General features: G+C 38.6%; 1 protein-coding gene across 2 annotated transcripts in view; it reads right to left on the bottom strand.

Moving 5' to 3' along the window:
- The window catches only part of XRCC5 (X-ray repair cross complementing 5), a 79,808-nt gene that overhangs the window by 7,480 nt on the left and 47,942 nt on the right, over positions 1-24,386 (bottom strand). For both annotated transcript variants that reach the window (XM_059703075.1, XM_059703076.1), the window contains exons 17-19: positions 6,378-6,487; positions 4,543-4,639; positions 2,515-2,582 (exon numbers count right to left, since the gene is read on the bottom strand). In XM_059703075.1, coding sequence (XP_059559058.1) covers positions 2,515-2,582; positions 4,543-4,639; positions 6,378-6,487 — 275 coding nt within the window. The remainder of the gene's footprint in view (positions 1-2,514; positions 2,583-4,542; positions 4,640-6,377; positions 6,488-24,386) is intronic.

Raw genomic sequence — 24,386 nt, 5'->3', positions numbered from 1 at the left:
TTTGCCAGACCTCTGAGCCCAGAGAGTCGGAGGGAGACCGCATGGCAGACAGCCGTGCCCCTTGGGACAGGCACAGCCCCTGACGGGGGAAAGGAGAACTGCGGGATTCCTGGCGCTGCCGGGGGAAATGAGAGCTGGGTTCTGTGATCACAGAGGGCTGAGACTAAAGGGGGCAGCCTGAAGAGCTGACCAGACCATGCAGTCCCGGTAAGAGAAGAAGCTTACAGAAACCAAGCCTTCCCTGTTTCCACAGCCGGCGTTTGTTTGTTTGTTTTCACTGAATCCTGTTCATGGGACATTTCGGATACAGACACTCACCTGTGCTGAAGAGAGGGAGAGTGTGCGGAGGAGTGGAATCTGGGGAGAGACTAGGAGAGAAGGGGGGCCGGGAGAGGTGGCAGCGAATTGAGTGCTGAGACACCCCTGAGCCCAGGACTGGGGCAGCCATTCTCTCCGGAGAGTGAGACTCCTCCCCCCAGCCCCCAGGCAAGGAGCACAGCCACACCCAGATTCCACCCTGTACAAGATCAAGGATTAAAATAACCTGATCAGTCCCTGGGAGTTAACAGGGTCTGGCCTATAGAGGGATTTTCAATCCCAGCAACAACACAGCACCGGTAACTAACTATTACGCAGCCAGCTCTAGGCAGTGAACTTCCACTGGACAGAGAGGCCCTATAGCCTCAGAGGCCAACCCCAGAACACTGCCACCCAGAGGCTGACCCACAAACTGACTCTTTGCTAAACACAAAATAAGGCAGTCTGGGAAACAAATGTGGCCAGCTTTAAAATGAGGACTGTGGTTTACAACACAGAGGAACAGTGTATCGCAGGGAAACTCAACACTCTCCTGAATACCTGGCAGGTCTAAGGCGAGCCACACTGAAGAATAGAAGAACCGAAGGACCTTCACTACTGCAATTTTTTTTTTTCTTTTTTCACCTTTTAACTAAGAAACCAATTTTTTTTCTGTTTTTTTTTTCCTTCTTTTTTTTCTTCTTTTTCCATCACCTGATTCTACCCTTTTAATTACTACCTTCTTATTTTTAACCAGTATTATTACTGCTACCATTTTACCATTTTTTAAAGTGCCATTTTATTTTCTCTTTATTTTATTTTGGGATTAGTGTTCTCCATTCTGTTTTCATCATTATATTATTGGTTGTTTCTAGTTTGCATTCATCTCCAAGGAGCTGTTGCTGGAATTTGTTGGGATTAGTGGCTGTTCTACAGGAGTATTCTCCTCATATAAAAAGTCTCTTCCCCTCTTCCACTTCATTCTCTCTTTTCGCTCTTTTTTTTTTTTCTTTTCTTTTCTCGCTTTTATTTTCCCCCCTCCTTTCTCCCAATTTCATTTTTGCACTCCTTTTTTTGGTCCCTACTTTTCTTTTCTTTTTTCTCTTTTATCTTTTTCTCTTCCTTCTTCCTTATCCCCTAATTCTCTTAATTCGGGTGGTCACCTTTATTTGGGGTTATTAATATCGTGAATATATTTGTGTATAGTGCCTGGTACGTGGTGCCTTGTTGTGTTGTATTTTGTGCCTTTAAATCAACGCAGCAGATCCAAGCAACAGCAACCTCCTGAGCACCACACCCTCTGCTGAGGAACAGCAGCTGTACGTGAAACCTCGCCCCACCAGCCAGAAGAGCCACCACAGCTGTGAACAGCACCCACCAGAGGAGCTGCTGCCAACTGAAGAGCAGCTGCTACCGCAACCGCCCGAAGAGCAACCACAGACCAAGGAGTCACTGCCACCAAGGGAGCAACCACTGAATGACTCAACGTCTAGATATGTCAGTGAGATCAAACATGGGTAGACAAAGAAACCCCCAAAGGAAAGAGAAGGAGGACTCTCCAGAAAAGCAGCTAAGTAATACAGAGGCATGCAACATGACAGAAAAAGAATTCAGAATAAGGGTCCTAGAGTGGATAAACCGGATGGAGGAAAAAATCGACAACCTCTGCAAGAAGCAAGAAGAAACAGATGAAAAAATTGATAACATATGGAAGAAGCTAGAAGAAACAGACGAAAAAATCAACAACTTAAGTAAGACCCAAGAAGAAATGAAGAGTGATAAAGCTGCAATAAAAACTCCATTGAAAGTATCAACAGTAGACTAGGAGAAGCGGAGGACCGAATTAGTGAATTAGAAGACAAGGAAGCAAAACACACCCAAAATGTACTGCAATTGGAGAAAAAAATTAAAAGACAGGCCAAAACCGGTTTGGCTCAGTGGATAGAGTGTTGGCCTGCGGACTGAAAGGTCCCAGGTTCGATTCTGGTCAAGGGTATGTACCTGGGTTGCGGGCACATCCCCAGTGGGAGATGTGCAGGAGGCAGCTGATTGATGTTTCTCTCTCATCGATGTTTCTAACTCTCTATCGCTCTCCCTTCCTCTCTGTAAAAAATCAATAATATATATATTTTTTTAAAAAAAGTAACTTCTTCGAATAAGAATGGGCACTAAGAAAAGAACATTCACTGCAGTAACTGATCTAAAGACAGGAAGTACCTTTTTGGCTTCCTCAGCTGTGACAGAGCTTCCAGAGGCTTCATCTTTGGTGATCAGAGTAATTCCATCTAAAAAGTAATTCAGAGTAAAATCTAAGTACAGAATCAACCCCAGTCCCACCTTCCTTTTCACCATACCTCCTCACATTTAGAACTGGAGATCTTTAAAACTATGATTGTGCTCTTCTCTGTAAGGAATACAAAACTATAAAGACACTTCATTCACATAGTTCCTTCCATCTTACATTACCCTTTCTCCTAGTTCTGCTTGTGTAAAATAAAAATCACATCGCAAATGCTCCGTGAAGCCTTCTTTGCTTAAATCCAGATAGAAATAATCTCTCTTTTCGAATTCTCAGATCACTTTGTTCATGACTTTGAAATGGCTCTCATCATATCTTACCCTGTATAGCTATTTGTATAAATTTCATCTCTCCTACTGGGATGCTACACTTTTCTCTAAGGCAGGTTTTACTCATCTTTATATTCCCCTCAATGTAATACACAGCAGAAACTCAGTAAATAAGTGATAACTGAATGACTGTATACTTTGGTACCCAATATGGGAATCTGCAGACATTTTGACTTCCAGGAGTGTTACTGGCTATTGATGGAACGGCAGGAAGGCCAAGGTCGGGAGGAAACATCTCTTAAAATGGCTGTCTATCATTTAGCACAGCACATCAATTTTAGCTCAGTGAGAGCAAACCAAGGAGGGAAAATCTACCCTTTAGTTTTCTTTTCTTCCTAAGATTTTCTCCTGCCTCAAATGGCTGATGCGTGAAATACTTTCAGAAAAGCACATGCATTTAATATCCATTTGTACCTAGAAATGGCACAAGTCATGTGTATTCTCTCAATAGGATATAAGCTCTCAGAAAATATGTATCTTGTGTACATCCTGTAAGTTTCTTTTCAGCAAACAATATGCTGGAGGCATTCAATAAATACCAAAACCAATCTCTTTCATCTACCAGGTCGGCAGCAGAGACACAAGAGTGATTTGAGGAAGCCCCATTTGCCACCTATTCTAATTGCTTTTGGTCCCCAGTGTAGAAGTTAAAGGGCTGAGAAATGAACTGTCAGGGAAATGGTTGCCTGTGTGATGAAAAGCTGCCCGTTAGAAGCTGGATAGATAGGTATGTAACTCCTTCCCACAGAAATGCACAAAAAGCCAGGCTGAAAGTAATTCTGGGGCCCTATTTCAAGTGAAAAGTTTCATACTTTTTAACATCATTGTTTTTAATAGCTTGTACAGAGTACTTGGGCTCTGAAAAAAATATCAAGTCTGCTTAAAAAAATGGGCAGAGGGCATGAAGAAAATCAAACACAAAGCTACCTTCTTTCTAGGTTTAATTTGCATTGGCCACTGTAAATAAGTGAGGAACTGAGTGGCCACATTGGTGCATGAAGATGCTGGTCTGCTGCTATGTGAAGCCCAAGAGCATGGTTATGAAAAGTATAGCAGGTGAGGCCAAGGAAGTGCCGTGGGTCCAGCAGGACTAAAAGTATCTCAGAGTCTGGGGGAGGGGGCAATTCCGCCCTCACAGCTTCTTTCCTCTAACACAGTGGTTCTCAACCTGTGGGTTGCGACCCCTTTGGGGGTCGAACGACCCTTTCACGGGGTCGCGTAAGACCATCGGAAAACACATATATAATTACATATTGTTTTTGTGATTAATCACTATGCTTTAATTATGTTCAATTTGTAACAATGAAATTGGGGGTCACCACAACATGAGGAACTGTATTAAAGGGTCGCGGCATTAGGAAGGTTGAGAACCACTGATCTAACAGAAAGGTGTGATCTTTGAAATGGGTCAGGCTACAGTTTCATGTGGGACTTACATGTATACTTATTATTTACCTCTTTGTATTTAGGCTTTTTGAATTCTGTTTTTAGTTCACTGAATCCTGAGCTGTTCCCAAATACACATCAAAAGTCATCACACAACACAATTTATATATTAGAATTTGTATTTATATTTAGAAAAAATAGCATCAATATTTGAAGAAAATGATAGCTTACCCTGAATGATGATTTCCCAGAAATGATTTAATTGTTTAATTTCCACTTTCTCTCGAAGGTCTTTCAGGAAATTGTTAAAGCGCTGATCTTCTGAAAACTGTGGGGGCAGGTCAGAGCAATATAAAAATGAGTCCTCCCCAGGCCAAAGTACTATAGATACTGAATTAGTCATTTATAACAGATAGTACATATATTACAATTATACATATATGTGTATATTTATAGATATTAAATATATGTTATATATTTTAATATAAATATTAAATATACATAATATATGTGTAATATATATATTTCTTTGGTAAATGGAAAACTGTTATTTCCAATTTCAACTTTGTTTGATAGGAACCTGAAATCTTTCCATCTGTGGAAGGTACAGAACCTCCCAGAGCCACATAGTTTTTTAGTGGCCTGGTATTTTGTTTTTTACCCTTTAATATAGACATATTAAAAAAAAATAGAGAATAACTCATTGAACACTCATATACCCATCACCCAGCTTCAACAATTATCAGCTCGGCCAATCTTCTTTCATCGATACCCCCACCTTCTCCCACAACTCTGACTGTTTTGAAGAAAATTTCCATCATATTATTTCATCTATAACTATTTCAATACACAATAGCTAAAATATATAGATTCTTTAAAATGTATTCATAAAATTTAATAACTCCTTAATAGAAGCAAATAACCAGTCAGTATTTAAATTTCCCCAATTATTCCATAAAACATTCAAAACTTTTTTTTTTACAATGAGAAATGTCTTTACATTAAGATTGATATAATTTTAAAGTCTCTTTTGATTCTCCTCCAACTCTTTTTCTATTTTTTCTTGTGTTTTTTTTGTTTTTATTTTTTTAAAGAAATCTATCACCGGGTACTTTTAAGGACAAGTAGTGGCAGGAGTACATAGAAATGTCGTCAGACGCTATCTAGCCCGGGGGAGCAGTGTTACTTAAAAAGCAGTATTTTTTTTACTGCCTTCTTCTACCTAATGAAATCTTTCTCCACCTGACTGAGTCACCCCTGTCTTCTTCTGATTCTACTCTGTCAAAAGTTTCTCTTTTATCTGTAGGGCATTTGGGTCACCTGCTACTAAATCTCTTATTCTATTCTAACTGTAACCATTTTCCCATTTCTTATTCTTTGCAAGTGTCTAAACTATTCAAGAATTATACTGCTCATTCACTCAGCAAATATTAATTAGTACAAGATGTAAGAACTATAATTGTGCCTGCTTTTATAATTTAAACTTGCTTATTCTTGCCTAGAGTTTATGTATAAAAGCTTGGAAATAATTTGGAAGAATTTTGAAGTGTTTTATAAACATTTCCAATTAAACACACCAACAAAAACCCACACAAAAGGCAGGATAGGGGTACTGAGTAATTAATTCTCAGTGTTCTTTTACGCCCTGGCATTCAGATCCCTACTCCTGTCTTCATAAAATCCTTCTCAATAATTACACAACATATATTTCCCATCAATATCCTTAAATAATTAGTCCATCCTTTACAATAATGACTGGACCACTAGGGGTACAATGGAACTCTCCTGTTTGCCTAATGGGAACCATACAGCCAAGGCTATAACAGAACAAAAAGCTCACTCCCAGGGATAAAACATTCCACTCTTCCACCCATCCCTATTCCCCCTCAGAAATGACACTGACAGTAGGATGAGTTAGTCATCTCCACTTCTCTTGGCATACATTGCTATTCATAGTGAGACTGACTGTTTCCAAAGCCCAGGCTTATTTGTGGGGTGCTATATGTGTCTCCCCTGTGATGATGGCCAACGGTTTTGGGTGAGGAGACAGGCTAGGATAGCATTACCTGAATGGCTTCTTCCCGGAAGGCTTTGATGCAGTCCATGCTCTTCATAAAATATGGTGTTTCCTTAGTATCCAAAAACTGTTCAATGTGACTTATTAGCTGGCGACTCGCTAGAACACAAGACAAGTTTTATTTTTCTCTATTCAAGTGATGCTTGTTAGAGAGAATATATCCTTCTGTGTGGCTATCTTCTTTTCTGGAGATGCAAAATGCTGATTCTAGATGTCTTTATTTGAAAAGTTTGGGTAGAACTTACTAATATTTGTCAAGAAATAAAATTTAATTTCTAAAATGCTGAGAATTATAGCTAAATGTTCCAATTGGGACTTCAAATACTAAATTGTTGGGTTTTTAAAAAATTATTGGTTTTGCTTTTTATTCTCCCTTCCCTAGAATTTATGAACCATTGAGTTAATTTAAAACTGTCTTTCCAAATATATTTATAAAAGATAGGTCCTCTAGTCCCTCCCTAATTACACTTAAGATAAATGTCAAACAGTGCAAGAGAGTGGAAAATAATGAGGCAGGGACACCTCATCTTCTAATCCCAGGTCAAACTGGAAAAGACTGGCCTTGTCTTAATTTAATAATATCCTCTGGAATGGGAAGTCATTGCTATATATCTTCTGCCCTCAGCTGAACCCAAATAACCCCTATGCTGCTCAGCAGTCTACAAGCCATAATAAACACTTAATAAACAATAACTCAGCCAGCAATGTCAGAAATGCTACAGAAAGAGAAAACACATTAATGTTATCATTTCTAAGGCGGATTGCAATTTGGGGCTGCCTTACAAACAAACAATTCTTCAGTATAAAAGCAGAGAAAAATAGAAAAACAACATCATCAGGAAACTTAAGTTGCTGAGCAGATCAAAACTGACCCTTATGATCTGCGCAGAAGAACAAACTACGGAGACATGCACCTTCATGGCCTAACGGCTCCTTCTCACTCATCCCCTGAAACCATTCCCTAGGGCTGCTCAGCACTTTATGCTGAATGATCAAGATGTTCTAAGACTGCGTGTCTGCTGTGGTCATGGCCTCATCTGAGCACTCTAACAGTTATGAATGTGTGCATACAATACTAATGAAAAGTACTTTCAAGGCTCGCCTGTAAGGGCCACTAACTGAATCACAGTGACCTGACCAATGCTAGACACCTTATGAAAGTCAGGAAACTCAGTGCCACCCACTTATTTCCTAAGGCTCTTGCAGCAGGTGGAAAGGATTATAAACTGAAGTATTTTCCAATATAAAAATTTTGCAGCAGGAGAAAATATGCCCAGGAACCATTTCATCTCTTCTACCAACCAGGAGATTATGATCTCCATTATAATAAAGTACTTAACAAACTTGAGGGATTAAGGAAACACTTCCTTGGAATCTTTACCAATGTATTCTGCAGCAGTAAATTAATATCCAACAGCAATTTGAAGGAGAGAAAGAACGCTCGGATGGGTCTTTTTAAACAAGGTAAACAATACTACCCTGATTAGTAGGCACAGCAGAAAACCATTGACAGAAGCTCAAAGCAACAAAAGCTATCTCCCTTTTGCAGCTTGTTAAGGTGAAGGAACAAATGTTTGATATTTCCTATTCCACTTAAAGCAGGCTTCTTTATCAGACAGTTTGATAGAAAGTTCATTCAGAGTTATATATCTGGGCACAAACAAGAGTCTTTCCAGGTCAATGGCAGTAATCCCAGAGATTCCAAGTTTCTCATTTCCTTTGAATGAGAACGAGGGATATTTCACGCTATAATGTAAATGTTCCTCTATGCTTGATTTAGTGATCATTTTCATTAATTTAACCTGGTATATATTTATTGTGTAACTGTTACATGTAAGACCCTATGCTATGGTCTGTGGAAGATTCAATTAAGTTGAAGATAAGATTCTTGCTTTTGAGGAGTTCCCACTCTAGTAGAGGATATAATACACATACACAAAAACAACAGGCGGTAAAAGTGAAGAATGTTATGGGAACATGTCAATTGATTTGAATTTTTAAAAATTCATGAATTAACTTTTTTTTTGTTTAGCTGGCAATGAAAAACAAAATTTAGTTGTCATATAGGAGAAAACAGACTGAGCAAAAGTTGGAAGAACAGAGGTGGGAAAGCACACGTTATGTTTGAAGAAAACAAATGATTCAGTATATGGAGTCCATGGACAGACATACAGGAAGAAACAAGAGGAAAGGGAGCTGATGAAGGAGGCTAAGAAGAAAAGGACAGGAGATGGATAAAAACAGGAGGCTATGGTGTCACAGAGACTAAGACAAGAGAAGCTTGGCAGAGCAAAGTTGTCTGCTGTGTCATAAGGTATTACATAAATAATGTTACATACTATCCTATCTAATAAAAGAGAAACATGGTAATTGGCGTATGACCGCTACCCTTCCCATTGGCTAATCAGGGCGATATGCAAATTACCTGCCAGCCAAGATGGCGGCCGGCAGCCAGGCAGCTTGAAGCTAACATGAGGCTTGCTTGCTTCAGTGATGGAGGAAGCCAAGTTCCCCGCCTGCCGCTGCCGGCCTCTGAGCTTGCAGTTTGAAACACTGTTACAAATATAGAATCTAAACAAACTCCAGAAACCTGCTTTCAGCCACCTGGGATCTCAGAGCTGGAGTTGAAACAGTGTTTTGATTATAGAACCCAAACAAACCAGATACCTGCTTTCAGCAGCCGAGGCCTCAGAGCTGGAGCCAAGCCTCAGAGCTAAAGCTGGCCCAGAATAAAAAGAAACAAAAAGAAAAGAAGGAGTGGTTGGGAGCTTCAGTCACCCGCCAGCCTGAAAACGGCCCTCAGCCCCTCACCCAGACTGGCCAGGCACCCCAGTGGGGACCCCCACCCTGAAGGGGGTGTGACCAGCTGCAAACAGCCATCATCTCCTAATCCAGTCTTGCCAGGCACCCAAGCGGGACCCCCATCCTGATCCAGGACACCCTTCAGGGCAAACCAGCCGGCCCTCACCCATGCACCAGGCCTCTATCCTATATAGTAAAAGGGTAATATGTCTCCCAGCACCGGGATCAGCGGAGCTGTGAGGCCTCCTGGCACCGGGATCAGCATGACAGGGGGCAGCGCCCAAACCCCCTGATCGCCCTGTGGCTCTGAGTGTGACAGGGTGCGGCGCCCCAACCCATTGATCCGCCCTGCTCTGTGCGTGTCAGGGTACGGAGCCTCAACACCCCTGATGGGCCCTGCTCTGTGAGTGACAGGGGGTGGCGCTGCAACCTCCCCATCAACCCTGCCTTGAGTGTGACAGGGGGCGGTGCCCCAACCCCCCAATCGGCCCTACCCTGAGCGTGACTGAGGGTGGCACGGCAACCTCCCGATCCGCCCTACTCTGTGCATGACAGGGGGCGGCACCCCAACTCCCCAATCGGCCCTGCTCTGAGTCCGACCAGGGGCTGCACTAGGGATTGGGCCTGCCCTCTGCCACCCAGGAGCAGGCCTAAGCCAGCAGGTCATTATCTCCCGAGGGGACCCAGACTGCGAGAGGGCACAGGCCGGGCTGAGGGACCCCCCCTCCCCCCCGAGTGCACAAATTTTTGTGCACCGGGCCTCTAGTTCTTTAAATAATAAGGGAAGATAAAGTGTATAGACTTTTTTCTTTCTTTCTAGCAAGGTAGGATACAATGAAATTTAGTTAAGAAGTTTTTGAAAAGGTTCACAAGCATATTTAAAGCTTTCCTCAGCCATTTAAATATTTTTATATTTCTACGAAAACAGAGTTATATAAAAAATATGACTTTCATTTCTACCTCAACATCTTTAGAGCTACACACGCTTCCCTTTCCTCCAGGTTTAACATTTGAAACACAGCAGAGTTGCCACACTGTGTAGACTATGATGATAAACCAGAGGAACTAGAAGTGACTGAATCTTCTTAGGGTGTTATGTCCTTTTGGACGTCAAGTGTATTATTTCTTCTAAAAATTTAAGTACAAAAAGGAGGTATCTAAATATTTTCCCGCTAAATAACAAAAGATCTGCCAATTTGTTTCTTAAATATCTTTCTGCTTCCATTCCAAAAGAGTTCAGATCTAAGATCCAGGAATGTTTGCCTCCTTGGTCTGGTATTCTTGTTTTTCGTTTTTGTAGTCTTTAATGAAAGCCTTACTGGGGAAAAAGAAGTCACTGGGTGGCAACAAAAGAAACTGAGAACTAAGAAAAAAGTAGAAGCTTTTTGAACCTGAAAAGGATATTCAAATGTTGTCTTGTTTTAAAGCAGCTGGCCTGTGAAGGTGACACGGCTCTGACCTGCTCTTTGCCCCTCGCCTGTCCTTCCTCCTTTCAGAAATTATTCTGTCAGACTCCAGCCTGACTTCCTCACCTGCCAGGCAGAAGGAGTCCGTGGATACCACACAGAGAACACCACAGCCATCATATTATACATGACCAGCGGTACAGGAAATTGAACTGCTGACCACCTCCACAGTACAGGTACAGCCCTGGTTATTATTTTTTTCTTACCAATAACTAAAAAACTCAATTAAAACCTCACCATTTAAACTCCACAAGTTCAATTACAGCCCATTTTTTCATGCTTAACGATTTTCTCATTAAATGCTGTAATTTCTTACAAATTGCACTAATAAAAGTTAAGTCCTGCTGAGTGTTTCCCCCCTTGGTAAATGCAGCCTTTTCATTGATGTGTTAAATTAAAACCCCAGGCACAAGGAGCAGGGTAAATGCAAAGTCTTTATTGTCAGAATCCACTCCTGCAGACTACGAGTTCTCTGTTTTATTTTTGTTTTTATTTGAGCTGTGTCTCTTGGTCTTAGCATACTCTAAAAAATAGGTGATGGTGTAAGCAATTGAGAAAGTAGAGAAACGGCATCCAGTTAGACTACTGGTTGTAAGCTCACTTCATATAAGAGAACATTATGACAAGTCTTTTTCATTCTGTATGAATAATATTTCTCATCTTAAATAACTTGGTGAATAAGACCAGATCTGTTCCCAAGTCAGCGGGAAAATTTTATTTCCTGGTCAGCGGGTGGGTTCCATGACACTCTGGTCTTTAATTTTGTATTAAAAGCATTCAATCTAACCATTAAAGACCCACTGCACATGTCCCATAAAACCTGAAGATTATCAATTAACATTTACAGGGCATATAGCAGTTAACTAAAGACCAAAGAAAATCCACTCTAGTGTAACTAATTCCCCCAATCCAGAAAGGAATGCACTTACAGTACAAAACTGGGACATGAGGCTAAGATAAGAAAGAAACTAAAGGAAGAGCTTCTCATCAAATGAGAAGGTGATTTCTTCAGCTTGTTTATGTAATGCATATCGCATATGCTTGAAAGTATGTGGTGGGGGTGGAGGTAGGAAGTAGAGAAGGCAGACAAAGGAGGTCTCCACAATTTTCTAATGTCCTAGAATTCTAAAACTTGGCAAAGCTCAGTAAAATAAAAGTGATATAGAAGAATTAAGAACCTCACCATCTAAACCTGATCCCATTCCAGATGGGCAGTAGGAGGGAGGCAGAATGCAAGATGACAGTGTTTGGTACTATAGAAAGTCTACAGTATCTGTCTAGCTTCATACCTGTGTGGATGTCATCAGGCTAATGCAGAAAGTAGCAGAAAAAAACAAGTAGCCATAGTAACAGTGCAGCCAAGAAGAGATGCTCTGGAACAGGAGACCAATCTGGCAATGGGCTCCAATTAAAAGCTGGTAATTGAATGGAACTGAAATTCATGTATTAGTTGAAGAGCTACAGTGAATGATGAGTCAGACTCCTCAGCAAGGAAAGAAGCAGGTGGCCACTGACTGACTGTGCTGTCGTGGATGATGGAGGAGCAGGAGGCGGCACACAATGCTTTATGAGACCTCAAAAATTTGACTCATTCCTTAAAGGAAATATCAAGTAGCAGAAATTTTAAAACAACTGTACTCATGTGGTAAATCTTAAAAAAAAAAAAGATAAATAATGAGGTCCAGTGTTTATATAGTACCTTTCCTTTAAGGAGCTCCTCAGATCCTTTTTTTCCCCTTTAATTTTTCCCTCTATCTTTTTCTGGTTTTGTGAAGAAAGTTACATATTGTAAAGCTCAAAATATAGACATGTTATTCTTCTCTACTTCTTTGATGGGGCTAAAATTTATGAATTTATCTTACCTGAGAATTAATTCTGCTATAATTCAAAAATTCAAGTTATTATTATTCCCAAGCACTGCTTTGTTAAAATCAACAATGGAAACAAACAAAAAAATTACTATTAGCCAGAAGTACTTAGAAAATAAAAACAGATGGAGGTTATTTGACAGCACACTAGCAGCAGCGTCTTTGATAATGAGTCATACTACAATAAAACTACTACTCGGTATTGGCATCCTAGGGAATGTAAACTCTTAAATCACAAGCATCTCTTTAGAATGGGATTTGGGAGTGAGGAAAAAGAATGGAGCTTTGTGGAAGGAATATCATGAGCAAACATACAGAAGCAGGAAAGCCAATGTTACAAGGGTATTAGCAGGAATACAATTTGGTTTGGGTTCAGGGTTCACAAAGGGGAACTGTGAATGGATTTGGAATGGCAGGGTGGTACCCGATCGTGGAAAGTCTAGAATGGGGCATTAATTTAAAGACATGGGAAATAATTAAGAAGGGATGACCCATAATCAAATTTGTGCTATAAGAAGCTAAATCTATACAACATACAGGATGAGTTGAACGAGAACAATTCCAAGAATAATTAATATAGAAGAATGCTGTAGCTGTCCAATGTGAAGTAATGAAACCTGAATTAGAATAGTGGTAGTTAGGATGGAAAGGAAGAGACAGATCTAGAAAATGATGAGAAATTAGAAGAGAATTAGAAATGGGTACAAAGTAGTCAGAAATGATCAACAGTAAATGGGAATTGGAGGGAGGGTCCCAAAAATGTACTGCCAATGGCCATAAACTCAATTTACCATATCCTAAAGCAGCGGTCAGCAACCGGTGGTCCGCGAAGTCCAAAAGGCTGGCGACCGCTGGTTGAAGAAAATCTTTGGAGCAGCAGTCGGCAACCGGTGGTCTGCGGACCACTGGTGGTCTGTGAGGTCCGAAAAGTTGGCGACCGCTGCCCTAAAACTATTAACCATCTTGACTAAAATAGAGAGCATTAACAGGGTTATCCTTATGAAGAAAGAGTAAGAAAAAAAGGTAAGAAATGTGGGTATCAGGAGGTTTTGGAAGAGAGGGGGACAATGAAAGAGGAGACTTCCCCCTTTTAACTTTATGTATAACCTATATTACTATTTTCTTTCCCAATGAGCACATACTTATTTAATGAGGAGAAGCCACAGGAGCAATTAAATCATCTTGTGACATGTCAGAGGCGATTATATAAGTAGACAATAAAGAACTGTTTCTATTTCTAGTGAGTCCTAAATGGAAAGACATTTTTCATGGGTTGATATTTATTAATGGTGAAGCTCAAAATACTTGTAGTTCATTGATCTTTTTCTTTTATTCTTTCTGAACCACTTACTTTTTTTTGTTTGTTACTCATATACTTAATGGGTAGTATTAAAAAGGACCTTAGAAATTATCTAATTTCACCCACTGTTTTCAGGAAAGTCTACCAATTTTAACCAGTTTTGCTATAGGCAAATTTTATTTTTGGATTGTAGATTCAACCCTCCCTGCAATTAAACACATTTAAAATTCCAATATATGAGTCTTGCTGACTGCATTATAGTCCATCTAAGGAATAATTAGAAATGGGAACAATTACAGGACAATCCAACCTTAGCTATTCCATATACCTTCTTCTCAGTGTATTAGATAAATAATGAATCAAACAAAATAAACCCTGAGAAATGGCACCAAAGAAGAAACAAATGAAAGGAGGGAATAATGAATCTAAAATTTTTCTAAATCTATACACACTGACGTAAGACAAAAACATCTATTGTAAAAAAAAAAAATAGCACACACTGACATAAGACAAAAATACCTACTGTAAAAAAAAGATAGCATTCCTATTGTCACTAAAATGTAAATTGGGTTTCCTTACTCACAACTCATCATCTCTATGCTCTAACAAGTTCCTGAAATCTACACAATATTTCCTATACTGAGTAAGCTTGTCACTTATTAATGTAAATGAATTTCTCCCATGAAGCAGAGGATTCTGAAATACAAACATAATTTTGCGATACATGTATCTAAGCGTGTTTTTAATTCCCATACCTGATGACCTTTATTTAAAGTGCACTTTATTACCTGAACTGACAATGTTTTCTTTATTGGTACTCTGTAAAAATTCACTTGGGTCTCTAGATTTTTGTTTAGCTAAGCGAGGCAAAAATTATACAGGTCTTACTAGCCCACAAAGTCTCAAGGTGAGTAACTTTCAAAACTCAAAACATCATAGAGAACTAGACAGAAAACCAACAAAGATATAGATTTGAACAAAATATCAACCTAAATGACCTGACATTTACAGAACCTTCAACTGAACAACAGCAGAACACACATTGCTTTAACAGGCATATGGAACATTTCAGAAGACTATATGTTAAGCCATAAAAAAGTCTCAATAAATTTAAAAGGGTTGAAGCCATTCAAAATGTTTTCCAATCACAACAGAGTTAAATTAAAAATCAATAAAAAAAAGAAATTTGAGAAATCTTCCATATTAGGAAATTAAACTACACACTTCTAAATAATCCAAGGGTTAAAAAGTAATCGAAAAAGAAGTTAGAAAGCATTTTAACTCAATGAAAATGAAAATACAATGTACCACAACATCACAAATTATGATGTGCAGCTAAAGAGTGGCTAGAAGGAAATGTGTAGCTTTAAAACAACTATATTAGAAAAGAAACAAGGTTTCAAATCAATAATCTAAGCTTCTATCTTAAGAAATTAGAAAAAGGAGCCCAAATTAAATCTAAAGCAAGCAAAAGGAAGGGAATAATAAAGATAGATTAGAATCAATAAAATAAAAAAGAATGATAATGGGTAAAGTCAATAAAAGTTAGAATCGTCTATAAAAGATAAATAAATTCACTGTTAAAGTTAATAAATGAAACCTCAACTAAAAGCTGAGTTGGGAAGGCCTGTAGAGGGAGCTCTTCTCACATCCTACTGCTCAGAGTCAATTACAGCCTCCAACAGGAAGTGACTACCTTGCACTCCCAAACAGGAAGTGCAGCTACTTTACTACTCCATCAAGAAGAAGGAAGATTTTCCTTTGGCTCAGCAACAAGCCCAGTCAATGGAAATACCACAACTCAGCCAACAAAAAGCCATTGTCACCTGAACTCTTCCCTTCCTTGAATGAATGTGTTTTTTTTTCTCTTGCTGATGACTTTTCTTGTCCCACCCTCCTTTCTATAAAAGTTCTGTCTTGTATAACCCCTAGGCATATCTCTCTCTGCTTGCTAGATGATGAGATGCCAGTTGGATTCTTGACTCAGTTACTAAAGCCAATTAGATCTTCAAATTTATTCAGTTAAATTTTGCTTATTAACATCATAAACTTTTACTTTGACCAATTAAACAGCTAAGATACAAATGATCAAAATCAGAAATAAGAGGGGACATCACTATCAACTTAGAGAAATTAAAAACATAAATAATATGAACAATGTTATGTCAACAAATTAGACAGATGAAATGGTCAAATTTTATAAAGACACAAATTACTGCAACTGACTGAAGCAGAAATAAAAAGTCTGGCTAAATCTATAAGTAAAATAACTGAATTAGTTTTGTTTTTTTGAAAAATCACAATTATTATGTTTATTAAACAAAATAAATTTAAAGAAAATTTTCTATTAAAAACATAATAATCATATCCAAATTTTAGCTTCCCCATCTTCATTGGTATTGAAATCAATGTTCAGGATATAAAATATTTTATTTTGAAGTTTAGTCACTGGGTCCATAACAAGTTTCCATATGAAGAAAATAGGAAATCAAGTTATCTGAAATTCTCTTATTTGTTGAATAACCATGGATGCATAAAAGCAATCAGTTATCTGTATGCAGAGATAGACATCATGAAGCAAACAGTCATCCATAGATACATGTATTCTATTGGAAATACATTTTAACATTTTAATGATTTTTCTGCCGTAATTTTACCATGTTATCTGAATAATAATTCAATATACTTAACTAAGGAACTACTAAGTGCTGCTATTCACTTAACTAAGGAACTACTCTCCCAGGAATGAATTAGTATTGAAAACCTTCCCACAAAGAAACCATGCCCAGATCACTGGCAAATTCTATAAAATATTAAAAAAAAATTGCTGGGGTCCAACTCCAGCAGGTTCAGGGGTCCCCAAAGGTGTGGACAGAATTGGCGAAGACTATCCACCCTCTTCCTACGGTGGAGTCCTATCCATCCCGAGTGGGGGGCTTACCTAGGGGTCCCTGTTCGGGCGCCAGATGCTGGGGTCCCACCCCAGCAGGTCCAGGAGTCCCCAAAGGTGTGGACGGAGTCGGCAAAGAAGGAATGACACAGAGACATCATTCAGTTGATCAGCAGCCTAGCTAGGATCTCTAGCCAAGTTCTGGTCAGGATCTCCAGCGAAGTTCTGGTTAGGATCTCCAGGTTCTGTTGCCAGTTTCTGTCCAGGATCTTTTGCCATGTTCTGTCTCTAGGTTCTGTCTCTAGGTTCTGTGGCCAGTTTCTGTCCAGGATCTTTTGCCATGTTCTGTCTCTAGGTTCTGTCTCTAGGTTCTGTGGCCAGTTTCTGTCCAGGATCTTTTGCCATGTTCTCTCCAGCGAAGTTCTTCTGTCTCTAGGTTCTGTGTAGGTTCTGTGTCTAGGTTCGGTGTCTAGGTTCTGTGTCCTGTTGTCTTGTTACATCTGTATTTATACCAGTTGATTCCAATGCTATCAATCTCTATTCCAAAGGTTAGGGCGTTTCTTATCTCCATTCCAGAGCCAGGTTCTGTCTCTAGGTTCTTCAGCCAGGTTCTCTCGCTAGGTTCTGTCTCTAGGTTCTGTCTCTAGGTTCTGTCTCCAGTTTCTGTCCAGGATCTTTTGCCATGTTCTCTCCAGCGAAGTTCTTCTGTGTCTAGGTTCTGTGTCTAGGTTCTGTGTCTAGGTTCTGTGTCTAGGTTCTGTATCTAGGTTCTGTCTAGGTTCTGTATCTAGGTTCTGTCTCCTGTTGTCTTGTTACATCTGTATTTATACCAGTTGATTCCAATGCTATCAATCTCTATTCCAAAGGTTAGGGCGTTTCTTATCTCCATTCCAGGGAGTAAAGATTATGTAGCTTAAGCATGATTGTTCGTAGTTAAAGTGATTAATTACCCGCCTGGCACTTAGTTAAGGGGTTTTATTCCCTCCCTAACTTCAGGGGAAAATCCCTACCTGGGGAAACAACCTTTCTCAGAGAGGTGACCTTGGTTAAAACACACAGTGCCAAGAAGGTGAGCAAACATAGTAAGAACAGTATGCCATATATGCCAGGTCCCTTGAAACAGCAAGGATGGACCGGCTCCCGGCAAAAAATAATAATACTAATCCTGAAAATGAGGAAAGAATACATCCTAATTCATTCTATGAGACCTATATTTCTCTGGTATCAAAGCAAAAGACACCACAAAAACTACATAAAAATATTCCTCATGAACAGACACAAAAATCCTAACAAAATATTAGCAAAATTACTTCAAGAACATACCAAAGAGCTTATATACCACAACTGACTGGAATTTATCCCTGCAAGCAAGGCCAGTTTAGCAACTAAAAAATCAATGAATATAATATAGCATATTAATAGAAGAATCAAATCCACACAATAATCTCATAGATATAGAAAACGCATCTGACAAAACTCAACATCCATTCATAATAAAAACTCCCAACCAGCCTGGCCGGCGTGGCTCAATGGTTGAATGCTGACCTATGAACTAGGAGGTCACGGTTCAATTTCTGGTCAGGGCACATGCCCAGGTTGCAGGCTCGATACCCAGTGTGGGGTGTGCAGGAGGCAGCCAATCAATGATTCTCTCTCATCATTGATGTTTCTATCTCTCTATCCCTCTCCCTCCTCTCTGAAATCAATAAAAATATTAAAACAAAAACAAAAAACTCTCAACCAACTTGGTATGGGAGAAGTCTTCTTTAAGCTGATAAAAGGAATCTGAGAAAAACTTAGAATTAACATCATATTGATAGTGAAAGACTAAAAGCTTTCCCCCTAAGACCAGGAACAAGGATATTCACTCTCATTATTTTTTTCAACACTGTACTGGATGTTCCAGCCAGTACAATCAAGAAAAAGAAATTAAAGGCATACAAGATAGAAAGACGTAAAACTGCCTTTATTTGCAGACAGCATGATCCTGTTCGTAGAACTAAGGAGTATATAAAAGCAACTAGAATAAACAAATTTAATAAGGATGCAAGATATAAGATCAATATACAAAAATCAGTATTTCTATATACTAGAAACAAACAATCCAAAAAATAACTTCAAAAACTTCCATTCACAACAGCATTAAAAATAATAAAATACTTGGCAAAAACTTAACCAAAGAAATGCAGGACTTATACAATAAAAATACAAAACACTATGAAGAGAAAGTAAATAAGATCTAAATAAATGGAAAAATATTCCATGTTCATGGATTAGAAAACTCATGTTAAGATGGCAATTCCCCCTTCATTATTCTATATACTTAGTGCAATCCCTATCAAAATCCCACTGGGCTTTTGTTTAGCCAAACAATTTTAGAAAAGAACAAAACTGAAAGACATATTACAGTATTTTAAAACTTATTATAAAGCTAAAGTAATCAAAACAATGTATTAGTGAAGGACAGCCATAGATCAATGTAACAGAATTGAAAAGTATAGAAATAACTCTTACATTTATGGTCAAAAGATTTTCAACAAGGTGCCAAGGCAATTTGATGGGAAAAGGACAGTCTTTTCCACAAATGGTGCTGGGACAATTGGTTATCCCTATAAAAACCAATAAATCTAGGTAATTACCTCATACCCATTTACAAATATCAACTAAAACCAGATTAGAGACCTAAAACTTTCAGAAAAAACAGAGGAGAGTTTGCTGAAACCGGTTTGGCTCAGTGGATAGAGCGTCGGCCTGCGGATTGAAGGGTCCCAGGTTCGATTCCAGTCAAGGGCATGTACCTGGGTTGCGGGCACATCCCCAGTGGGAGATGTGCAGGAGGCAGCTGATCGATGTTTCTCTCTCATCGATGTTTCTAACTCTCTTATCTCTCTCCCTTCCTCTCTGTAAAAAAAATCAATAAAATATATTAAAAAAAAAAAAAAACAGAGGAGAAAATCTGTGAGTTGGGCTAGGCTAGCCGTGGGCAAACTAGCCGCGGGCTGGATCTGGCCCGTTTGAAATGAATAAAACTAAAAAAAAAAAAAAAAAAAAAAGACCGTATCCTTTTATGTAATGATGTTTACTTGGGATTTATATTAGTTCACACAAACACTCCATCCATGCGTTTGTTCCGGCCCTCTGGTCCAGTTTAAGAACCCATTGTGGCCCTGAGTCAAAAAGTTTGCCCACCCTTGGGCTAGGCAAAGATTTCTTACACAAGACAACAAAATGCTAGTCCACAAAAAAAAAAAAAAAAAAAAAAAATCAAAATTAAGAAACATCAAAGACATCATTAAAAAGACAAACCACAGACTGTAAAAAATATTTGCAAAATATGGGCCCCCCAAAAAGCAAAAGATTGAAAAGACATTTTACCAAAGAAGATATAGGAATGGCTAATAAGCACATGAAAAATGACCAGCATTGTTAGTCATTAAAGAATTGCAAATTAAAACCACGAAATACCTATACACTGCCAATGTAACTGAACACTGACAACACAAGCGCTATCAGTAATGTGGGAAGTAGAACCCTCATTCACTGCTTACGGGAACGAAAAATGGCCAGCTGCTTTAGAAAAGAGTGGCTATTTCTTAAAAAGTTAAACATAAATCTTCCATATGGCCCAGAAAAATGAAAACATCCAAAGATGTGTAGGCAAATGTCCACAGAAGCATTATTTGTAATAGCTAAAAACTGAAAACAATCCAAATATCCATCATTGATGAATGGATAAATAAAATGTGGTATATTCATAAAAATGAATATTATTCAGCAATAAAAAATCAATTATTGATACATGCTATGGCATGGACAAATTTCAAAAACACTGTGCTAAGTGAAAAAAGCCAGATGCAAAAGACTGAATACTGACTGATTCCATTTATGTGAAATTTCCAGAAAAGGCAAATCTATAGAAATAGAAAGTGGTCTCTTGGGGTGATAGTGGGGAAAAATAATTGATTTTATAAATGATTATGTGGAACTTCTAGGGGTGAGGGAAAAGTTCTTTAACTGGACTATGGTGATGATTGTACAACTCTGTAAATTTACAAATGATCACTGAATTGCCTTTAGAATGAGTATATTATTATAGTAGAAACCTACATTTCAATAAACTATAAAAAATTGGCAATAAATACAAGCCATTTAGCAAAGAGATTTGTGGATATTTACCACAGACAGAAGGGAGACACTAGATGTTTCTACTTCAGGATAACTACTAAGGTGCAGATAGTAAACTTATCCTCACTGTCCGAAAGAAACACTATTAGGTTCCAAGGGCAAGGGATTATCGAAAGGTAGTTCTCATCTGGGATATGGCTCCTGACTCTAACAGGATTATCTTGAGTGTTATACTTGCTGCTCATTATCACTGAAAGGCTTAGAGCAGTGGTTCTCAACCTTGGCTGCACATTAGAATCACCTGGAAATCTTTTTAAAATCCTGATTTCTGCGCCTCATCCTCCGGAAATTCTGTTTCTTTGTTACTAATGTTGTGGCCCCAGCCCATAACAAAGAAACAGAATTTCCGGAGGATGAGGCCCAGAAATCAGGATTTTAAAAAGATTCCCAGGTGATTCTAATGTGCAGCCAAGGTTGAGAACCACTGGCATAGAGAGATAAACTACATTAAGTTCAGTAATTTACTCGGACAAAGGAAATGAAATGAGCCTGTATTAGTTAAGTTCCCATAACAAAATACCATGAACTATGTGGCTTCAACAGCAGAAATTTATTTTCTCACAGTTCTCCAGGCTAGTGCCGGCATGGTCAGGTTTTGGTGAGGGCTCTCTTTTCCTGGCTTATAATCACCTTCTTACTGTATTCTCAGTTGAGAGAGAAAAGAGAGACAGAGGAGAAGAAAGAACACAAAGTGGTATCTCTTCATATAAGGGCACTAATTCCATTATGAGGGCCACACTCTCACGACCTCATCTAAATCTAATGACCTCCCGAAGACCCCATCTCAAAATACAATCAATCAAATTAAGAGATAGGGCTTTCACATATAAATTTGTGTGGGGGGAGGGGAGGTAATTCAGTCTACAGAAGGTCCTTTAATCATAACTATTAACTAAATATTTTTCTTCAACTGTCCATATGAAACCACAAAAAATACAATAAAATAAAAGGTTAACTTTTCTCCTATGTCCGAAGACAACTTTGCTGATACTATTCTCAAGTCCTGCTGATCTGTGTTCTATATCTGAACCAAATCCCTTCCCTTTTCTGGCCAAAGAAACATGCATACCAGTTTTTAAAGTCTCATGAAAACATGAATAACAGTCAGGACTAACCATGTAAAATTACACTTGCCACTTCTTTCTATGTCAGCATATTTTTTGCCTTGGGCTTGCAATTTAAAAGGGGAGGACCAAAACACTTTTATTGTATTGAAGTGGGACTCCAAGCTGTTTCTAAGCTGCTCTTAACACATTTCAGCTGATTAGTGACTATTTTAACAAAAGCCAAACATCCATCCCTAAAGATAGTAATTGGTTAAGAGTTTCTGTTGTTTGCCACAAGTCCCCGATTAAAGCAGTTTGCACATCAGCACAATCTGAAATCAGTTTCCTTTTTCAACCAGCTGGGCTTAAGAAGCAATCTTGAAGCAGCCCAATTCCAGGAGAGCCAAGGGCAATGCCCCGGATGGCAAGATCTACCATGCAGGAAGAATTGTAGGATTTATAGGAGGTATAAGGAAGAACCAAGAGTAAGAGAAGTACTTCAACAGCTCTCTGCCTCACAAATCACTCTCATTAGCACTCACTGCAAGGGTAAACTCCAGCACCAAATTGGAGAACCACAGCCTTTCTCCAAAGCACCCAGTCTAATTTTGTGTTGCCATTGGAGTCAGCTGTGAGCACTTGCCTTGATGCACTGCTGGCACGGGCCATCAGTGCAAGCCGACTGGTCACCATGTTAAAAGCAGGCTGGAACAGATTCTGTGTGTTTCTAGTTGTTGGACATGGAAAGCGTTCATATGAGTTCCACATATTCAGCCAGAGGGGAAAATATCCTTTCTATGTTTAACATAAAAAGGAGAAAATACTCAGCAGGTTTAAGGCAAGCAACTTTACCACCTGGGATGAGAAAACAAACCAGTGGGAGAAAATAGGAACACTGTCATGTGCCACACATATCGACGTCCTCTAATGCTCTCAGGAGAAATCTTAGTGTTACTGAGAACACAACTACAGCCAACAGGCTTTTATGTTTATGCTACCAGTAGGCTCTCTTTCCTAATAGATAGCCAGGCTACATTAGACATATTCTGATCTTGAAAATATTTCAGAAGCTGATTAAGAATGGGTAGAACCATTTTGGGGAGTGTTGCTGAAAACTGAAAATACTTTAAAGTGGTTATGTATGATGGTCTTTGGTTTCTATGTCATGTCTTTTTTATTTCTGTCTTCATTTCAGTGATTTCATTTTAATTATTTGATTGATGAGTTTTATTATGTTAAAATGCAAACTTCAGGGTGGTGTTGTGCCATCTCGTGAAATGTACTGAAGCAACAGTGAAGAAGTTAAAGCCACAAGAGACCAAGAACTGGCTCTCTGGACTCTGATATAGTGTTTTCCACACATTTGCAATATCTGTGGAAAGTCATCTTAGCATACTAGTCCACACACATGGAAGATATGACAAGACACTAAGGGTCACTGATACCGGTGGAATAATAACACACCCTTTTAGAAGGCATCCTTTATAATCCCAAATAAGCTGATTTTTGTTTTTGAATTAGACTACTTGTAATTGATAAAATAAGCCAGGATCATCAAGTTCTGGAGTTTAACAATTTAAAACTAAGCAAGTCAAAAAGGAATCCAGAGAGGAACAAGTAAGATGTTTAGTAAAAAATATAAAGCACAGCCTAAACCACTAGAATTTGTAATCTTGTATTATTTCTCTTATGAATAGATGAATCTGCTTTTTTGGGAAAGGACTAAGAAAATATGTCAAACTGTTAAAAAAACAAAACAGAAGTTTTACGGAGGTAAAGATGTTTAAACTTTTAGTTACTATTTGTATTTAGTATCCTTCAAGATGTTCAAGGTATTTGACAGAATGTACTCTTTAAAAATTTTACCATCTCCGTGCAAAACAACAGCTAAAGGCCATATGTTTATCTTCTTTTTTTCTGGAAAGAGCTATGATAGGTTACATAATTCACACCCAAGATTACATAAATCAGGGCCCTATAAAAAAAGAAAATACACAGGAAGTTTCTTAGATCCCTACTCTTGAGAAACCACAATTTAGGGCTTGATTCAATGGCAGAAAAACCATATAATATATGTAAGTAAACTTCTGTGAAAATGGGATAGTGCTATACCATACAAAAAACATAACTGAAAAAACTTGCCTATTTAGCTTTGATGAACAATATAATTTTATCACTAACTATACCACAGTCTACCTACCTACTGTTGGAAGGTCGTGCTTAAGTAAATTTTAAGAAATATCCTTTAAAATGGAAAGGATGTTGTTTAATGAATAAGGTTAGGTTGGAGAACAAAGGCCAAAAGACTTGAGGATGAGATGTGTCCAAACACAGCAGGAGGAAGAGATCTGAGAGAAAATGAAATGCTTCAGCAGCCACAGAATAAAGTGACCATCAAGTAATCAAGCGGATATGTGCACTTTATTGCTCACTTGTACATA

Source organism: Myotis daubentonii, chromosome 7 (assembly GCF_963259705.1).
Source record: "Myotis daubentonii chromosome 7, mMyoDau2.1, whole genome shotgun sequence".
Taxonomy (NCBI): Eukaryota; Metazoa; Chordata; class Mammalia; order Chiroptera; family Vespertilionidae; genus Myotis; species Myotis daubentonii.
Note: the sequence above shows the minus strand (reverse complement) of the source record. Positions and strands in the feature narration are given on the sequence as shown.